The 19,429-nt window shown below is 35.9% G+C and overlaps 1 protein-coding gene across 1 annotated transcript; it reads left to right on the top strand.

Annotated features, from left to right (window-relative positions):
- The first annotated feature begins 13,181 nt into the window (after nucleotides 1–13,181).
- Nucleotides 13,182–14,953, top strand: LOC145240262 (52 kDa repressor of the inhibitor of the protein kinase-like). The gene is made up of 2 exons (XM_080103844.1): nucleotides 13,182–13,725; nucleotides 13,809–14,953. Exons 1-2 carry the CDS (start codon nucleotides 13,182–13,184, stop codon nucleotides 14,951–14,953), a joined length of 1,689 nt encoding a protein of 562 aa, XP_079959970.1.
- The last annotated feature ends 4,476 nt before the right edge of the window (nucleotides 14,954–19,429 follow it).

The following is a 19,429-nucleotide window of genomic DNA, read 5'->3' as shown; positions in this document are numbered from 1 at the left end:
TGACCTGTTTCAAATGCAATGTTAAAGGCCACCTTACAAAGGACTGTCGAAAATGTAGAACACGGTGTTACCGTTGCGGTGAAAGTGGACACTGGGCTCGCAACTGCTCGGGAAACGAGCAAGGGGAGGACGCATTAGTGCCAGTCTCCTTCCCCATCAAGATGCGAACACGACGCTCCCGGTGATAAGCATCCATGTTGACGGGACGCAATGTTTGGCTCTTATTGATAAAGGATGCTCTAGGACGCTTTTACATGCAGACCGGTGCCGGTCTTGGAGAAAACGAACGTGAATCTCAAAACGATTGGTGGAATGTCTCATGCGTTCTGCGGTGTTGGAGCGGTCTCTGTTTCCACTGATAAAGGTGTGTCTGCCAGAATCGATGTGTTGGTGTTGCGTGGCAAACCGCTGGGGTTTTACTTACTTCTAGGGATCGACGCCATAAAAGCTCTGGGTCGTTGTCAAGCATACAGGATCAGTGCGGCTTGGCGACAGGAAAAATATTGAATGCGCAGCCATTTCTATTAATAAACCGGATTTCACTACCACCTTTGGCCGTCAAAACCGAACGTGGACCGCATCGTGGAAGTGGTCTGAGGACCACCCCCTTGAAAGGCTACACAATCGAGTGTCAGAATACCCAGTGCCGGCAGAAATCTGTGAAAAATACACGCAGGAGCTCCGCACCTGGATAGATAATGGTTGGCTCGTGCCGTACCCAGAGGATAAATTGGGACCCCTCAAAGGCCTAATTCCTCTGATGGCTGTGATACAGTAGAACAAAGCCAAAGTGCGCCCGGTGATGGACTACCGGGAGCTTAATCATTACGTAGACGCGTTTACGGCCAACGCAGATTTTGTGCGGCTAAGCTGCGCGAATGGAGACAAAAAGGTGCTAACGTGTCTCTACTCGACCTCAGGAGAGCATACCTACAAGCCCGGGTCCATGAGACACTGTGGCCATACCACACTGTGAAATTCGACGGGAAAAATAATGTCTGACCCGTCTGGGGATCGGTTTGAATGTGTCTCCCCGGATAATGAGAGCAATTGTCAGCGAAGTATTATCTCAGGAAAAAGTTGTAAGCTGCGCAGCATCTGCTTACATTGATGAAATTTTTGTCAACGAAGACGTAGCAATTGGTGCAGCCTTGGAGATGCGTGAAACTGTGTTGGAAGATGCATGTTGGCTGCGACCTGAAGATGATTCTCAACATATCAACTTAGCCGAACTGGATGCCGTATTGAAAGGCATCAATTTGGCTCTTCAGTGGCAGAGCAAGGTGCTACACATAAAGACAGATTCTTTCTGTGTATACCATTGGGTCTTGGACACGCTAACTGGATAGGCGCGAGTACGCACCAAAGAGCAGGCGAGATGCTTATTAGGACGCGACTAAGCTCGTGAAAGAGTACGGGCTGACAGTGGACATGACGATGCACGAAAAATCGCTGACCTATTGACACGAGTACCACAGCGGTGGTTTGAGGCAATGAAAAAGAAAAACGGGCTTGACCAGGTGATAGGCGCGGTTCACACAGACGAGCTGGATGAGAGTCAAATCATGGCTATTCACAAAGGTAGTGGACATTCGGGGGTGCGACGTATTACATACTTTGTACGGAGAAGTTGCCCAACCACGACAAAAGCAACCGTTAAAACGGTCATACTGAAATGTGAGGAATGTCAGTCCATTGACCCAGCGCCAGTCAGGTGAGAAAAGGGAAAGCTGGAAGTTAACGAGAATTAGCAGAGAATTGGAATGGATATCACGCATTATGGCACCTTTCACTTTTTAACTCTAATAGACTGTGGCCGATCGCGTTTCTCCATTTGGAGGAAATTGGTAAGACAGGACTCAGCAAGAGTTATTCATCAGTTGGAGGCAGTGTTCCTCGAGCGTGGCTCGCCGCATGAAATCCTTTTAGACAATGACACGGCTTTCTGCAGCAACGCGTTCCAAGCATTTGCACATAAATGGGGAGTTCACTTGCGATTCCGTTGTGCGTACGCTCCAGCCGGGAATGGCACAGCAGTGCGATGTCACCGTACAGTGAAACGAATAGCGGCTATAATGTCTCATACAGGAGGCTGTCTACTGGTATAACATTACACCTCCCTTCACTGCGCCTGCCAACAGGATTTATCGATATGAAGTTCGAGTAAAGACCAATCTCAAAACTGCGTCCCCAGGTCCCAAGAACAGCTCTTACCAGGTTGGAGATCGCGTGTGGATCAAAAGACCGCAAAATCGATGTACCAGGAGGTTCGGCAAGGGTGAGGTGACCAAGGTAATCAGCCCTCAATCGATTTTGGTGGATGGTGTGCCTCGCCACGTGAAAGATCTGCGCCCTGGCCATTATGTTGTTACATCGGAGGAAGAGGAATTCTCAGACAGTACAATGTCTTCTGAAAGGACAGAGAGTATGATGCAGGACGACAGAGAGGATTTTGAGCCATATAATGCGGATACTGAAGAAGCGGAAGAGGGACCACCCGTCTTGCCTTTACGAAGGAGTACCCGACAAAGACGGATACAGACCCCCTGCCCTGATTGTTAAACACCGCTTATGGAACAGACTGGTGGCAATAACGGTGATAATGAGGAAGATGGCAAGGAGGAAGTGCTGCCTCCTGTTCTTCGAAGAAGTACCCGACAAAGACGACTGCCCCCCTGCCCCGTTTGTGATCATGAGATCAGGGCGGAGTGTAGCAGAATTAGCAATAACCGAAATGAGGGGAAATAGAGAGATTACCTCGGATACGCCTGTTGTGTTTCAGGTTGAGCGGAAGAGAGAGTTCCAAGATGGTGTCCATGGGTTTTTATTAGCGTTTGCTCCATGTAATTATCGTAGAATCTATCTGCTCTCGCGGGATTATGCAAATACATAATTCCCGGCCGCTATAAAGGTAGATCACTGGAAAGCAGGCAGGGGGCGTCCTGAAGTTTGTGTGTAGGTGGTTCTGGCGATTGGATTGTGCTTTTTGACGAACCACGTGTCTGCGAGAAGCGAGTTTTCTTTCTTTCTTTCTATTTTTTTGTCTTCTTTCTCCAAGGTTATTACAGACAAGAAATCCCTCTCTTCGAGAGGTGGGCGATACTGGCTATTTCCTATCTGTGTTTCTGATTTTTTTTTGTTTGCCGACTACATTTTGCTTCAATATCATTATCATGGTTGCAAGAGATTCATAGACGATATTATATGGATAAATGATAAGAAATTTTTAAAAAATAAACATTTAATTCATCCTAAAGAGTTAGAATTAAAATGTGAACATAGAGGAACAATCGATACATTCCTGGATTTAGATATAAAAATTGAGGATGGGATATTTATTTATGAAATGTTCGATAAAAGTAACGCCTTCTCCTTTAAAATATTTCGTATGCCACATAAAAATAGCGCATGCCCCATATATATATATATATATATATATATATATATATATATATATATATATATATATATATATATATATATATTACGGTAGAATTCTGTCTGAGTTTTCAAGAAGAGCTCGTGTTGTCTTAAATTTGATAGATTTTATACCCCAGTCTCTAATTTAGTAATGTAAATGATTAAATGAGGTGTTGAAAAAAAAATTAAATAAAACATTTACTCGGTATCCTGATGCTTTTAAATCATATCAAATTAATCAAAGTAGATAAATAGAAAATATGCAGAACCACATGAGTAAAATATAATATATCTAAAAATGCATATACCTTAACAATACATATAGGATGATGTGTAAAAATGTACATATTTATATTATTTTTAATTTATACATATTTTTATATGTATCTTATATATTTTTATAAATATATAGATGGTACGAGTAAATACGCATGTAAATATATAAAAATAATAATAATAACAAGGAAGGTGGTGATAAATAGTAAAATGGATTCAACCAAACACTATATAAAAATAAATACTATATAAAAAATAAAACATATAAAAAATAAACAGTATATAAAAATAGTAGTTTGTAAATACACATATAAATTTGTGGAGAAAGGGAAAGAGGACAGAGCAAAGAAACATATTTTAAAAATGACAGGAATTGGTTAGCTTAAATTTATCTGGAGAAACGAACTAGATCCAGTATTAAAAATAATTTTGTTCATACTTTAAGGGAGGTCGTGTTTGACCAACACTGCTGGAGAGTCATGATTTAATATACTGTTTTGTTTTTAAATCCCCGAAACAGTGTTTCATAGTAAACGACGAATGATTCCTTTAATAACATTGGTACTATTGTTTGTTCATGTAAGTAAAACTATTTAGCGATACTTCATTAACTTACTGACCAAATAATGTTCCAACGAAGGAAAATTTTTATAGTTTAAAATTTTTTAAAGAAACTTCCAAAGCCATATATATATATATATGTATATATATATATATATATATATATATATATATATATGTATATATATACATATATATATATATATATATATATATATATATAGCCACAATCTATTGACTACATTACATCATTAGTCCATATCTACCCAGTAGATATAATGTAAACTCCACACAAAAACTCTTACAAAATTTTAAATCTAAACAACCTGGCAACAAAATAATCGCCTGTCCTGATGTGGATGCCTTATTTACGAACGTTTCCGTCCAAATAAACTATTGATATAATCCTCAACTACACATACAACCATCCATCTATCCCCCTAGCATTAACGAACAAATACTTTAAAAAATTACTTCTAGTCTGTACCACCGGAGTACCCTTCTACGACCACATACGGAACATTTACACCTGAATAGACGTCCTCAGATCCATCTTCATTGAGTTCTACATGAGTCACTCCGAAAATCTAATGCTTAACAACACCAATAAACCCTCCATTTATGTAAGGTATATGTACATATGATATTCCCCTCCTTGCAAATAACACCCAACAAATCTTTACACTTAAGGACTTTCTCCAAAACAACTCTGTACTCAAATTCACTGTTGAATTTAATGTTAATAACAAAATTCCTTTCCTCGGCGTTCTTATTGACACTTCCAATAACACTTCTAACTACAAAAAAAACCTACCCGCTATAATTCTTGCCTTCTATATTTCAAGAGCGATTGTCCTCACCGATACAAAATAGCCATCATGAAAATCCTCCTCAACCAAGCAAAACTTATCCCTTCCAACAAAAATACTGCTCATTGAACTAAAAAACATTAAACAAGTCCTCATAAACATTAAATAAGTCCTCATAAACATTAAACAAGTCCTCATCAACAACGGTTTCACAAATTATATTGTTAATCAACACATAAACTCCATGCTCCAGAAGTTAAACAACACCCCCACTAACAGCAACACTCCTAACGCTACAACTCCAATACAATCAACCTGTTCTATCACAATCAAATGATTCAAGTTAGAAGAAATCGCTATAAAAAACATCATCCATAGATACATCTTCCTTGTAGACAAAAATAGCATTAGATTCATTATTTGCTATAAAAATAAAACCCAAAAACCTAGTTATTAAAAACAATCCGTCCCGCCTCCGTAAAAGCCATTAGAACGGACCAAGGTCATCTATCAGTTCAAATTCCCCTTTAACTTCTGTAACAACAATGCAATTAATAGTTATGTCGGACATATGACAACAGCATTATCACGCCGTCTCATCTGCCACAATATCGAATCTTCCAACATTTACATAAAAACATCACTGCTTCCTCAAATTTCAGAAAAATGCTAGTTAACAACACAAAAATACTACAGCACGAAACGAAAGTAAAGAACTCAAAATCTTAGAAGCTATTTATATCAAAATGCAAAAACCTAGCCTAAATCAGATCACATTTCAGTATAGTACCAATGCATTCAAATGCTTCGCATAACACCTTGTCCTCCCAGACACCCATCTGCTCCTGCCACTGATCCTAGAACAAGAAGGCTCTCCTCATTTCCCCCTACTACACAAACTCCTCCACCGATGTCAGCAGTCCAATGACCCTCGTTTGCACCTCATTTACTGCTATTTAAGTAAATCTTCCCATAATTCCTAATTCCTTACCGAAAATAACTCACATTCCTGGTGATGTGAAGATGATTTCACGAAAAGTTTAAACCACGGAAACTCCGGGAAGGCAATCAAATACTTGAACCACACACCGATGTATATAAAAAAATAATACGAAAAATGGAAAAATATTTTAAAAATGTATCACTAAACAGAAGCTTTCTGTTGTTTTTAACAATGTCTGACTGAATATATTGGGAATTCAATTAACTTTCTTGAAGTTATATATTTGGGTTTTACCATCACTGGATTATTTATCTTCCACCAGACTATCCATTCACGTGTAATAACCTTTCTCTTCACTACATTCCCTCTTCTTCACTTTTTTGTTATCAAGTAAGATCTTTGACTTACTTGTTGTTTCATCAAATACTTTTGCATGCAAAATCCGATCCCGCATTTTGCTAATTCCTACTCTCTGGTGAGAAGGAAAGTATTTCTTCGAAACTCCGCGGATTAAGGACTATCCACTTATCTAGTTTTTCCTTTTCAGATTAAATATGTTTTAACTTTTTTCAAAGTGTTTTAACATGTTTAATTAAGTGTGTGCTCGTATATATATATATATATATATATATATATATATATATATATATATATATTATCTGACTACTATATATTAGGTTCAATAAAATAATCCATAGGGAATTGTCTCTATAATAATAAATATATAATCTGCAGGAATTAAACCATCACATTTAAGCGACCGGGCAACGCCTGCCGGCATGCTATTATATATATATATATATATATATATATATATATATATATATATGGGTAATCAAAACAATGCTTCAAGCAAACTACATTAAATGTATATAAGCACATCGAAAAGCTATGATACAGCAATACATTTTTTCCGTGAGTGATCTACAAACGGACTGTATTGGTATGTCATAGCTCTTCGATGTGCTTATATACATGGAATATTTAATATATGGAATAGTGGAAAAGCATAGCAACAATCTAGTAAGAGTATGGATACAAATACATCTATAAAACAAACCCGATATTTCATGTTTAATAGCATCATATTTTAACCGAAGAAAAAACATATAAAAATGATGCAAAGCTTTTCAATTCGGGAGTAATTAAGTTGACCCATCATAGAACGGGTCTTCCTCTAGTGTGTTATAAGCTATACAGTTGGTGCATAATCAACAGTATTTAGATAGGGAATCCCCATTTAATCCTCTCTTGTTTCTCTTGGGTATGCCTCGTTGGTTGATAATTACTATTCTAGGACGTGATTTCATATTTATATATCAATCCTATCTTGTAGCATATTCATATATGATTCTCTACTTCGTTTTAACGGTTGTTGTTCTTGATTCATAACTCCTTCTAGCCCTACCCACTTTCGTTCGAAGCTGTAAAACGCAAAACACTCGCCGCCATCTTTTTTCTTATCTTCCCGCGAAAAACAAAACAAAACAAAAACAAAACAAAAAGAAAAATTGCACGCGTCTTCTACATTTTGCCTTCCTAGAAAGCTGCTCTTATCGGCGTTAACATTATTACACTCGCTGTTATCAACAGTCGTTCATTTCATTTAAGGAGTTTAAAATGGCGGCAGCATGATAAATACCGAAAGCTCCGCACTGATTTCTAACGCATACTCGAACCGTCGCCGACTGCCGGGTCTCTTCACACACTTGCATTCGATATTTATTTGCCCTCCTTTCCTCGGCGACTTCTCTTCGCCTGCCGCATAACGATAGAACAATAATTGCGGAGTATAGCAGAATACGAAATTTTCATCAGATGAAATTAACAACCACCTAATAAGCTTCCCATATACTTACGTTATCTCTCTATTCTGCTCTTTCTAATTTCTTTCAATCTATATTTCTTTCTACCTATCTATCTATTCTCCCCTTTCCTATATATATATATATATATATATATATATATATATATATATATATATATATATATGAACGGCCAAGTAGCCGAAACAATAATGTAACTTAACAGAAAGATACGGTAATAAAAAATAAAACGCATATTTGCTCTACAACAGTATTGAGCACTTCCTTCAGTTTTTATTAATTACCATCTCCACTATATATATATATATATATATATATATATATATATATATATATATATATATATATATATATATATATAGTATAAAGCTGAATATGTGTCTGTGTGTGTGTCTGGTCACGAATAGGCTCCTATATGGTTGACTATTATAGAAAACTGATTACATATAATGATAGAACATGTATCGAGACCAGTGGCGTATCTAGGGTATGGCAGGCATGGCCCGTGCCATGGGCGCTACTCTGACGTGGGCGCAAAAATTGCTTGACAAAAATTAAAATTTGAACATATGCGTAATTACTGGAGCGAGTTTTTCTGCATAATTCCGATATATTCAAACCGGAATAAACGAAAGGCCACCACCCTTTTTTATGCATTCCATGTCAAATCATCCAGGGCTTGACACCCATACCCTCAGATTTGGCTGTAATTTGCAGTGCAGGTAGACAATATAGAAACTAAGAAATCCTGAAAATTTTAGTATCTAATTCCAAGCGGTTTCCGATTTAGAGCATTTTTTGTTTTCGTTTTTGCTGCATAATGTGGCGCCTGGGATAAATTTTGTGATGTCATTTCTTTGAATATTTTCTGATTGAAAGATCGTGTGGCTCTGAAAATTTGCACAGGTAAGTATTTTGACCAAAAGGAATCCAAAAATGGCATCAGATTTGCTAAAAAGTGAATCCTTATAGAGATATTAAGGGTTTTTGGATTTTTTACCCACATGCACCAAAATCCAATAAAAAAGGGTGTGGCTGATATGGTAATGCATTTTTTTTTCATACATTTTTTCTAGACACAATAAATTACCTCTGGACCAAAAATGGTAAAAAGTTCTTGTTCCGTTCACTCACAGTTTCTGTTGAAAGTCGGGTCTATTTTCGATGATAATGAAAAATATTCCCTCCCCTATTGGATGTAATAATTAATTTAGACATTTGCTAAACTGACATCACACCTTAATTTTGGAATAAATTTGCAAGTAAGCCAGATACTAAAAAGTTCTGATAACAATTTCAACAATTTCACAGGCCTATAGTCTTCAAAATTAATTGATAAGGGTTGGAAACACCAAGTTATGATAAAAGTATGCTATTTTTTTAAATAAGAAACTAGTAATAGGATGGTAAAAATCTTAAACTTTTAGTACTATCTCAATCCAACAAGTTTTATTAGAAAACTTCTTCAGAAACTTTTTAACCCTCAAAATACCACGGTATTTTGATCCAACTTTTAAAACTTTCGTCTATATCTTCCTGAAAATGCAATTTTTTGCTCCGATCTTCCAGCTTCCTGAATATTTCTAACCAATCATATAGTGTCAAAAAATCATAAATTTACAAAATAATTTTTTTCAGGGATGTCCTTGAGAGTAACCCCTATAAAATTCTTAAGAAATTCCAAAATAATAAAAGTGACCTAAAATGATCTAAATTTGTGGGAACATGCAAACCGGATGCTAACGTCTCCAGCATAAGAGACAAAATAAAAAATCGTCGTTTGCACATGGCTCCACGCATCGCTTCCGTTTGGAAAAAGAAAAATAAGAAACCATAAAAGAATTATCAATCAATGGCAGAGCTCCCCGCCAAAAACAAGGGCCTAAAATATCACAGCCGCTGGGAGCCGGTTTACGACTATAAAATGAGGTGACCAGAAAGAAAAGAGAAGAGATTCGCCCAGCTGCGTCGGTGAACGCACGGACAGTCTTCCACCCGACCTAAAGAAATGAAGAAGAAAAAGAAAAGAAAAAGAGATTCGCCCAGCTGCGTCAGTGAACGCACGGGGAGATTCTCCCACCGACCTAAAGAGATGAAGAAGAAGAAGAAGAAGAAGAAGAAATAAGGCACCAGTGAAGTGAAGCCAACTCCGCCCTCACGTTATGGGCCAAGACGCCTTCAATTCTAACAATGCCTATTTCACACAAACCAAAGAAAAAGGAGAAAAACACAGGAGGCGAAGACGCCGCGCTGCTAGTCGTTGATAAAAGTAGTCGCCGCTTTCGAGTTAAAAGCCTGGACACATATCACCGAAGTAGCACGACCGGCCACCCACTTACCACCCCTGAAAAGATAAGTACGCTTTGCTTAATTATACAAACCTACGAAAGTTCATTCCTTATCAATGCATACACACGCTGGACTACCATTCTCAATTTTCCTACAACATTTATTTCTCTTCCCACGCGCGAACATACAATAGTGACCCGAACTTGAGATGAAAACACATTTCCTTTTCTTGCTACAACACCAGTCCTGCAACGAACATTGGTTACATACGCGCGGACATGTTATAACTAAAATGTTTATTTCTTTCAACAGCAAATAAACGACGTTTACCTTCTCCATTAATTGAGTCTTTGTTTCCTTCAATTCCTCATTCGTTTCATTATTTTTTTGTAACGGGATTGGGATATTTATATATCCTAGTCCCCTACAAATTATTAGCCTAATTTCCAATTTCAAAACCGATTCTGAAAAAAAAATGTTAAACTTTTTCATAGCTGGTACTAAAAGATAAAATGAGGAATATTTATTTTTAAGCTACCAGTACAAATAAAACCTAATAACAAATATATGATGTGGATTTATTTTAGCTATGTAGGAAAAAAAAAACAACCATAAAACATGACCTTTTGATTTCTATCCAGTCCTTCAGCATTGACAAATCTAACAAGAAGGTGCTAAAAGGTCTTAACTTTGGTTTTTAAGCTGCTGGCTATTTATTGGTTGAGGCTGCTCTCTGTTTACTGGTTTGTAAAACCAAGTTCTAAATATATAACAGGGGGATGGGTGAAGATAAAAAACAATAAAAATTAATTTTACTGAAACCGTTTTGCCAGTTGAGTTTGTCTTGGAACTGACAAGACCCACAAATACAGACTAGAAGATTGAACTTTTGTCAGTCACCATAAAAATGTAAGTTATATTTTAATCTAAATGTAGAATTAAAGTAGATATTTTTACTATATAAAACTACTATTTATCTTCTTCTTCTTCTTCTTCTTCTTCTTCTTCTTATTATTATTATTATTATTATTATTATTATTATTATTATTATTATTATTATTATTATTATTTATTTTAAAATAAGTTTTCAGTAAAATTCTCTCTCATAAACAAAAGTGGTATTCTACATTTTATTTTAAAAGATTATACATGAACACACTGAAAAACTTGACAGAGAAATATATCAATTCTTTTAGAATTTATTCACATGTAAATTTAATTTAAAATATTTCTTAGTTATTTAAGTATTTTCGGATAGTTAATAAAATAAATTTGGTATGTATGCAGAATATAAGTCGTGCTGAAATAATGTTATTTAGAAATTCATTTTTTTTTTAAATGAGGAGGAGATGACATTTTATAACTTTTCTTCTTCCACCTAACAATTAAATAAACAAAAATGTTGTAAATTAAACTTGATCTTATCAAAAACTATCATGGTCCGCATTCTGCATGAGCACCAATAAATTAGTTATCGGAAATAAATTCTGGGCATTTTTGAGAATTATTCATTTATTTTGCAAGATGTGGCTTAAAGATTCCACTGGAATAAAAATCAAGCTACATTGCATCCATTCATCTGCTACTATAGAAATATAAGTGACCGTGAGCATATTAATTTGTAATAATATCTGGAAAAAAAATTGTTAATTGCTTTAAAAGTAAGAATGGTCATGGTATGGGAAATCAATTTTATGTTAAATTTAAATGCAAAACTCATCTCTCAATCTGCATGCTAAAATAATTATTGTTTTGGTTATGAAGGTCAGGTTATTATAATTTTTTATAAGTTTCCCATTAGTTTTTGATCTTGATGGTGATTAAAGTCTAAAGTTATTCTCCAAAAGAAAACATGTATTTTTACAAAAAAGAAAGTTATAATGAAAATGTTTACGAAAATTCTAAAACTTTGAAATTTAGCTATATTTTTGATTTTTCGTATCTTTCTTCATAACTTTTTTTTCACGCGTGAAAATGCATTTTTTTTTCTTTTGAAGATTATTTTAGACTTTAATCTTTCGAACACAATCAAAAACTACTCGGAGGCTTATAATAATAAGCCGGCTGTCATAACTGCACCCCCATCAGTTTTTAGCGGCTAGGGCGCATTTTGTCAACTTTGCCATTTGTTTTGTCTTTCCGCGAAAGATAAGCGAACACAATAAAAATGCCAGAATTATATTCACTAAATTAACTATTAAAAACCCTGTTACATCCACATCGCATATACTTTTTATCTTTTGTTAATTTTATTAAATTTCATTATTCGTATTACCATCAGGACTTAAGGTTATTTTTACAGATCAAACCATGAAACGAACCATAACAAAGAAAAAGGAAAGTGGGGCTGAAGGACGAAAAAGGCAAAAGCGGGAAGCAGCAGAAGCTGAAAAGTCAAGTAAAGTCTTAAGGCGTTTGTTCAAGAAGCCTGCACCTTCTGTTAGTACTGTTGAATCTGAAGATGGTTCAAAGGCACAATCTAATGGAGATCCTAAGTTGAGGGAGAAGGCTTGTCATGTTGGGAGCATGGAATCAGAAAACGACAAAGTACATAGATTTATGGAATCTGATGCATCATTGCAGAACACGATATTGGACTCTTAAATCTTAGTAAGGAGACTGGAAAACCTATTTTGTCAGATAAAATGAGAACAGAAATCACAAAGCTTGGTTCAAAATATTTTCAGAACAGTCATGGACCTTTTCTGCCTATAAATAATCGCACAATGAGTAGTAACTGGTTCAAGAGGAAATTAGCAAATGGCGAGGAGGTGACTCGCTCTTGGCTAGTGTATTCGCCTTCCAAAAAGTCTGCATATTGCATCTGCTGCCTGCTCTATTCCCGATCAGAGCATCAATCCACATTGCAACAGGAGGGTGGATTTAGTCAGTGGAAAGCACCTGAAAGGATGACCGTTCATGAAAATGCTAAGAATCATCGAGAGTGTTTTACACTGTGGAAAGAACTGGAAAGAAATCTAACTGAAAAAAGGGATTCTTGACGTAGAACTCTAGTTACAAGTTGAAAAAGAAAAGCAGAAATGGCGTGACATTCTCATGAGAATATTACACGGTATCAAATACTTGACAAAACAGAACCTTGCTTTGCGAGGACACAGGGAATCACTTCAGGCAGATGGTAACTCAAATGTGGGTAATTTCCTTGGTTTAATGAAATTTCTTGTCGTCTTTGATCCTGTGATGCGAGAGCACCTCGCTCTTATTGAAAGTCATCCTTACGCATTATCTTACATTTCCCCAGGTGTTCAGAATGAATTTATTCATATTATGGCATCTACCGTTCGCAAGAATTTACTAGACAGCATTAAAAAAGCTAAGTATTATGGTCTTCTATTCGACTCAACCCCGGACCAGGCACATCGTGAGCAGATTTCAGAAGTTGTAAGGTTTGTGGATATTGATTTTGAAAGGAAAACAGTTTGTGTTAGAGAGTCCTTTCTGGGTTTTCTCCATATACGTCAGAAGGATGCTGCAAGCTTCGTTGAAGTTATCATGCAACAACTGGAGAAAGACCAGATGAAGATAGAAGATTGTCGGTCACAATGTTATGACAATGCTGCTGTGATGGCGGGACACAGAAGTGGTGTGCAGCAAAGAATAAATGAAAAAAAAACAAGCTGGCAGTGTTTGTAAATTGTGATAACCATTCACTTAACCTTGTAGGTGTTCAGGCAGCCAGGCTAGATACAGAAATGGTCTCGTTCTTTGGAGTTATTGACTCATTGTATAGCTTCTTTTCCCGTTCCACACAGCAGTGGGAGAAACTAAAAGATGCTGTCCCACTGGTTTTAAAGGCTGAAGCAGAAAGCCGTTGGAGTTCTAGAACAGAAGCAGTGAAGCCTGTACAAATGTATCTTGACAAAATCGTTGATGTACTAGACAGCATGATAGAAGATGTCAGCCAAACAATTGATACCCAGAGTGACGCTAAACAACTAGTAAATCGCATACTAACATACGAGTTTCTAACATTGTTGGGTTTTTGGCACAAAATACTTACGCCAATAGATAGAGTGCAAAAACGATTGCAAGACAAGACAATGAATTTTCACAATGCTGTCCTAGACATAAAAGGCCTAAGAGATCATTTCAATGATGCAAGAGAAAATTTAGTTGATGACTGCTTGGAAGATGGCAAGAACCTTTGTGAAAAATGGGACGTTGAAATCAAAAGAAGGACAAGGGGAAAAACAAGAATGGCTGGTGAAAATGCACGAGATGCCGGGTTATCAAGAACAGATGAAATGAAACGAGTCATGAAGGGAGCTCTAGACCGCCTGCACAAAGAGATGGATGATCGATTCTCCCGGTTATTTGACATCGATTCCAAATTTGGCTATCTGTTGGATGTCCAAGGCCTTTGTTACGGTCCTGACTCATCTGATTGTGAACAATTAGAGTCTATGTGTGAAAATTTGGGAGCTGTGTACAGTTCAGACATAGATGGCAAGCAATTATATGAGGAGATTATTGATTGCAAAATGTTGATATCAAGCCGTGCCAACTTAAAGATATCGCGTCCTGAAGACCTTCTGACATTCATAGTTGAATATGGTGATGAGAGCGTATTTCCCAATCTTCGAATTGCTTTGCAAATAATGTTGACAATGGCAATATCTATTGCAAGCTGCGAGCGAAGTTTCAGTAAACTGAAACTAATTCTTTCATGTCTCCGAGCCTCAATGAGTCAGGACAGATTGTGTGATCTAGCTTTGATGAGTATAGAAAGGGAAGAATTAGAGAAAACTAACTTTGATAAAATCATAGACGAATTTGCTTCCATAAAGGCACGAAAAGTGTTATTTTAGAATGTTATTATTGAAACAAAAAAGGCTGGATTTATTGAGGTTTATTGTGGTATGTTTGTTATCCTTCAATTTCTTCATAATAAAAATAAATGAAGTATGTTGTAGTCCTTTCTTTTTGGATAATTTAGAATTTTATTTCTTAAAGCAAGAATAACCATATAATTACTTTATTAAAATATTCATTTCATGGTTTATCTTTCGTTAAAATTGTGCCTGTATTATAATATTATGTAGGTTAGGTATATCTAAGGTATAAATTATTAAGAAGGGGCGCACATTCAAACTTTGCCATGGGCGCCATTTTACATAGGTACGCCACTGATCGAGACACAGTAATGGGTATGTTTGATCTGGCAGAACGGTGGTTCATTAAAATTGTGGGGTCTACGTTCGCGCCTGGTCCACAAAGTATGGAAATAAAAAAATTTAAAATAATAAAAAAACGTTTACAAGTGTTTTTGATATAGATGTACATAAGAATACTTTGATACGTATGTTTTAATTCAAATAGGGATGGTATAATAAAATTGTGGGGTCTGCGTTCGCACCTGGTCTCCATAGAATGGAAATAGGCACAAACTTTAATAAAGACTTTTCATATTCCTCTGCGTAAGTATACTTTGATAATTATGTTTCAGTTTGAAGAAATATGGTATAATAAAATTATGGGGTGTTTGATCGCACCTGACCTCCATAGAATGTTTAACAAAGTTTAACAAGGTTTTTTAAAGTGTTTCAGTGTGAACAGGTATGGTATAATAAATTATGGGGTTTATCTATTTTATTTTTACTTTCATCATATTTTGCTTTGGTTTTAATACCCCCAAATTCAACCCAAATTTACAACTCTTCCTTTTCATAACCTATCATACTTTACACATAGTATTCATATTGTAGCTTTCCAACTTAAGAAATGATAAATTTATCATTTCTTAAGTTGGAAAGCTACAATAAACATCCATATGAATACTTTGACCTTAGTTTCTGATTTCAAAAGGCGAAGAATTAAAAGATACATCTGTCTATATTTTAATACTAGCTTTATTTATGGTGTCTTTTACATATATTAAAAACCCTTCCCAATACTTTGCTGATGAGGAAACTTTGTTTGTTAAAAATACTATATGTAAAAACTATTGTCCATAGCTTAATGTCTACCACAATAAAAACACTGTTTTCCGAAACGATCGTACAAATTATTTATTTTGTCGTTGTTCCTTCTTGTGAAACGAATTTTAATTTAATTCTAATTTGAATTTTAAATTATTAATCACATTACTGAATATTAAATTAGCTCTAGGATATTTACCTATCGAGCTTATTATATATCTAAATTACAACGAGCACTTTTTCTTTCCCTGTATTTTAATTAAATTAGTAATTTTACTATTACATAAAAATACACTCTGCTCTTTAGACTATTGTTCTAATCTCCTTTAAATTATATATATATATATATATATATATATGATTGCAGCATCTTGCCGTCTCAAGATTCATGTTCTCCATCAAGTATCCTCTCATGTGTCCTCAGGTGACTTTGAAGGCCTGCAGCTGGCTTACAGGGACGATAGCAGACATGACACACGATGTTCAATGTATTAACGGGTTTGATTGGATCCGGATGAGGAATACTTTCTTTGCGCACAATCATGCGCCTTCTCAGTCCAGATGTAGAGCTGCATACCTTGCTGCATATTACACACTGTGCTACGAAGTCGTTGTGGAACATTGACTGACGATGGTCTGCTATTGTGAGACTTCAGGTGGCTCACATACCCTGCCTTCGAAAAGAGAAAACGACCATATGTTTCACAGATTCAATTTGCATGGTTGCATGGCAAAAATTCCAGATCTCCCCTCCTAAGTGTCCTTTTCAACTTTGCACACTCCAACCTCTTAATCTGAAAAGGACCACAACCAATTTTTACCAATTTCCGATAGGCGCCACGATCAACCGCAGTTTCTTCCCAGATGTTGGTATCAATATCTGTATCCCTCAGATTGCTTCTGAGGCCATCCTTGTAGCGCTTTCTGGGCTTATGTTGCGTACGCTTATCACTCGCAAGTTCTCCATAGAAGAGTCGCTTCGTCGAAAGAGTATCGTGCGCCAGAATCCAACCCAGTAACTTGCATAAATATACATAATTTTTGATCTTTACATGCCGAAACTGTTCAACACATCAGGAATTTGACGGGCTTGAAGTTGGAGTTTTTTTTCTCCCAGGTGAAAGGCCGACCATGGCTAACGAGCTTTATCTACCGTTACTACTTAAGCCATAGCTAGGGGCTGATTCGTGGGCATCAGGGCATATCCACACACTACTATTCTGATTCCCTGTGTTTGATATATATATATATATATATATATATATATATATATATATATATATAAGTGAAAATGTCTGTGGGCGTGTCTGTCTGTGTACATTTTCCTTCACAATAACTCAATTTTCGGTCTACAGATTCGAGATTTGACATAAGGGGTATTGAGATTTGGGAAAATCGATGTGATCGGTTTTCGGCCAGAAACTTGGCTATCAAGGGGTAAACGTTCAACGACTTGACCTTTCAGAAATCTACCAAACTCCTCCGCCAATTTTGGGTCTAAACATTTGAAATTTTAGGTATAGGTTCTTTGGACATGGATCAAACTTAATAATTTTATTTGAGCCCAAAACAATAAATGCTAAGGAGTCAAAATTGGGGTCGAATTTAAAAACAAATTGACCTCTGCGGTCTCTACCAAATTACTCAGCCAATTTTTTTATCTAAATATTTGAAATTTTACATAAAGTGCATTCAGACATAGGCCAAGCTTTTTAGTCAGTTTTTGGCCGAAAATTTTGGCTGCCTGCCAAGGGGTCAAATGTTCAAAGATTTTACATTTACGGTCTCTAGCAAACTATTAAGCCAATTTTGGGTCTAAACATTTGAAAGTTTACATAAAGGGTATTCAGACATGCAGAAAGCTTTTTAATCAGTTTTTTGGGGGGGAAAATTTAACTGCCAAGAGACCAAGATTGAAAAAGTTGACCTTTGCAGACTCTACCAAACTACTCCGCCAATTTTGGCCTTAAACACTTGAAACTTTAGATGTAGGTTACCTTGACATGGGTCAAACATTATATATTGATTTAAGCCCAAAATAATAAACGATAAGGGGTGAAAATTGGGGCCAAAATATTAAAGCATTTTACCTTTGCAGTCTCTACTAACTTTTCGCTAAGGAAGTCTATTTTCTTAAGAAAATCTATTATATAGAAAGGCATTAGCGTACATAGGCACACTTTTTAATATATACATATGCACATGAAGTTATGAACAGTACATAGGGCCCGAGAAAAGCCGGGCTGAACTGTTAGTATGGGACGATTCCAATATTTTTCCACTTCCAACACAACTACTAATTCTGTTTAAAATTTCTTATCTCGATACAATTACTAATTCCGATTCTTTAAAAACATCTAAATATTTACCTTTAGAATTGCTGTTTTTTTCGTAAACCCGTATAATATGTGCTATAGTTTCGTATTTCATAAAAAATATACATGTAGATGATGTGCTGGTAAATTTAATTTGGTTTTGAATCAATGAATGTTTATCATTTTGTCATTACCCATAAATATTCTGATTTTATCGATTTCTGATTCCGACTAATCGCCTAAATATATATGTATCATCGAAGTTAAGCATCGTTGAACCTGGCCAGTACCGGCTGGGTGACCATGTGAGATGACTACGCGCTGTATGTACCGCACTGAGTCGTAAAAATTTTACGGTTGGTATCTGGAGGCATTAATTCTCTGGGAGCGATATGCACTCCAAGTTTTAGTTAAGACATGCACCCAGAATAAAGTAACTCTGATGTAAAAACCTGCGCTGTATTGTGTACTTTGTCTTGTGGCAGTCATCTATACCGACAAGGATTAGCAGTAATAGTAACAAAAGTATAGTTGGTTCTACACAAACCGTTCACCACTATAAACAAATAATTTGTGTGGATTTCCGAACAACTTGTTGTGGCGAAACCTCATTCGTCGAAATTGACGGGAGTCCACTATATATATATATATATATATATATATATATATATATATATATATATATATATATATATATATATATACATATATTAATGTTGAGGCGATATATATATATATAATTTAAACATCTTACACACACACGTATATATATGTGTGTATGTGTGTGTGTGGATATATATATATATATAATTACATTAACGACTATATGACGTCACTAAGATTTCTCTCTCTTTAACAGTGCAAGCCCCCCTCCTTTTTGAGTTTCCAACGTCTTCTTCCGTTTTTCTAAAAGAGAACAGCGTCACACTTTGCACGTGAAACATTTTCAAATATTTTATAGTGGTGTTTTTTGTTTCTTAATCTCATTCATCTAGAGGAAGTCTCGAAATAAAGACGAAACGTTGATGAACACATAATACGGTTTGTTCCT

This window comes from Euprymna scolopes, chromosome 19, assembly GCF_053919585.1.
Source record: "Euprymna scolopes isolate OS-2025 chromosome 19, ASM5391958v1, whole genome shotgun sequence".
Classification (NCBI taxonomy): domain Eukaryota; kingdom Metazoa; phylum Mollusca; class Cephalopoda; order Sepiida; family Sepiolidae; genus Euprymna; species Euprymna scolopes.
This window is presented reverse-complemented; position numbering and strand designations above follow the sequence as displayed.

Excerpts from the sequence above, each read along its gene's own strand:
- LOC145240262 (XM_080103844.1), top strand. The coding sequence starts at position 13,182 with ATGAGAATATTACACGGTATCAAATACTTGACAAAACAGAACCTTGCT. Across the intron at positions 13,726-13,808 it reads TGTGATGGCGGGACACAGAA|GTGTTCAGGCAGCCAGGCTA; the intron begins GTGGTGTGCAGC and ends TTAACCTTGTAG.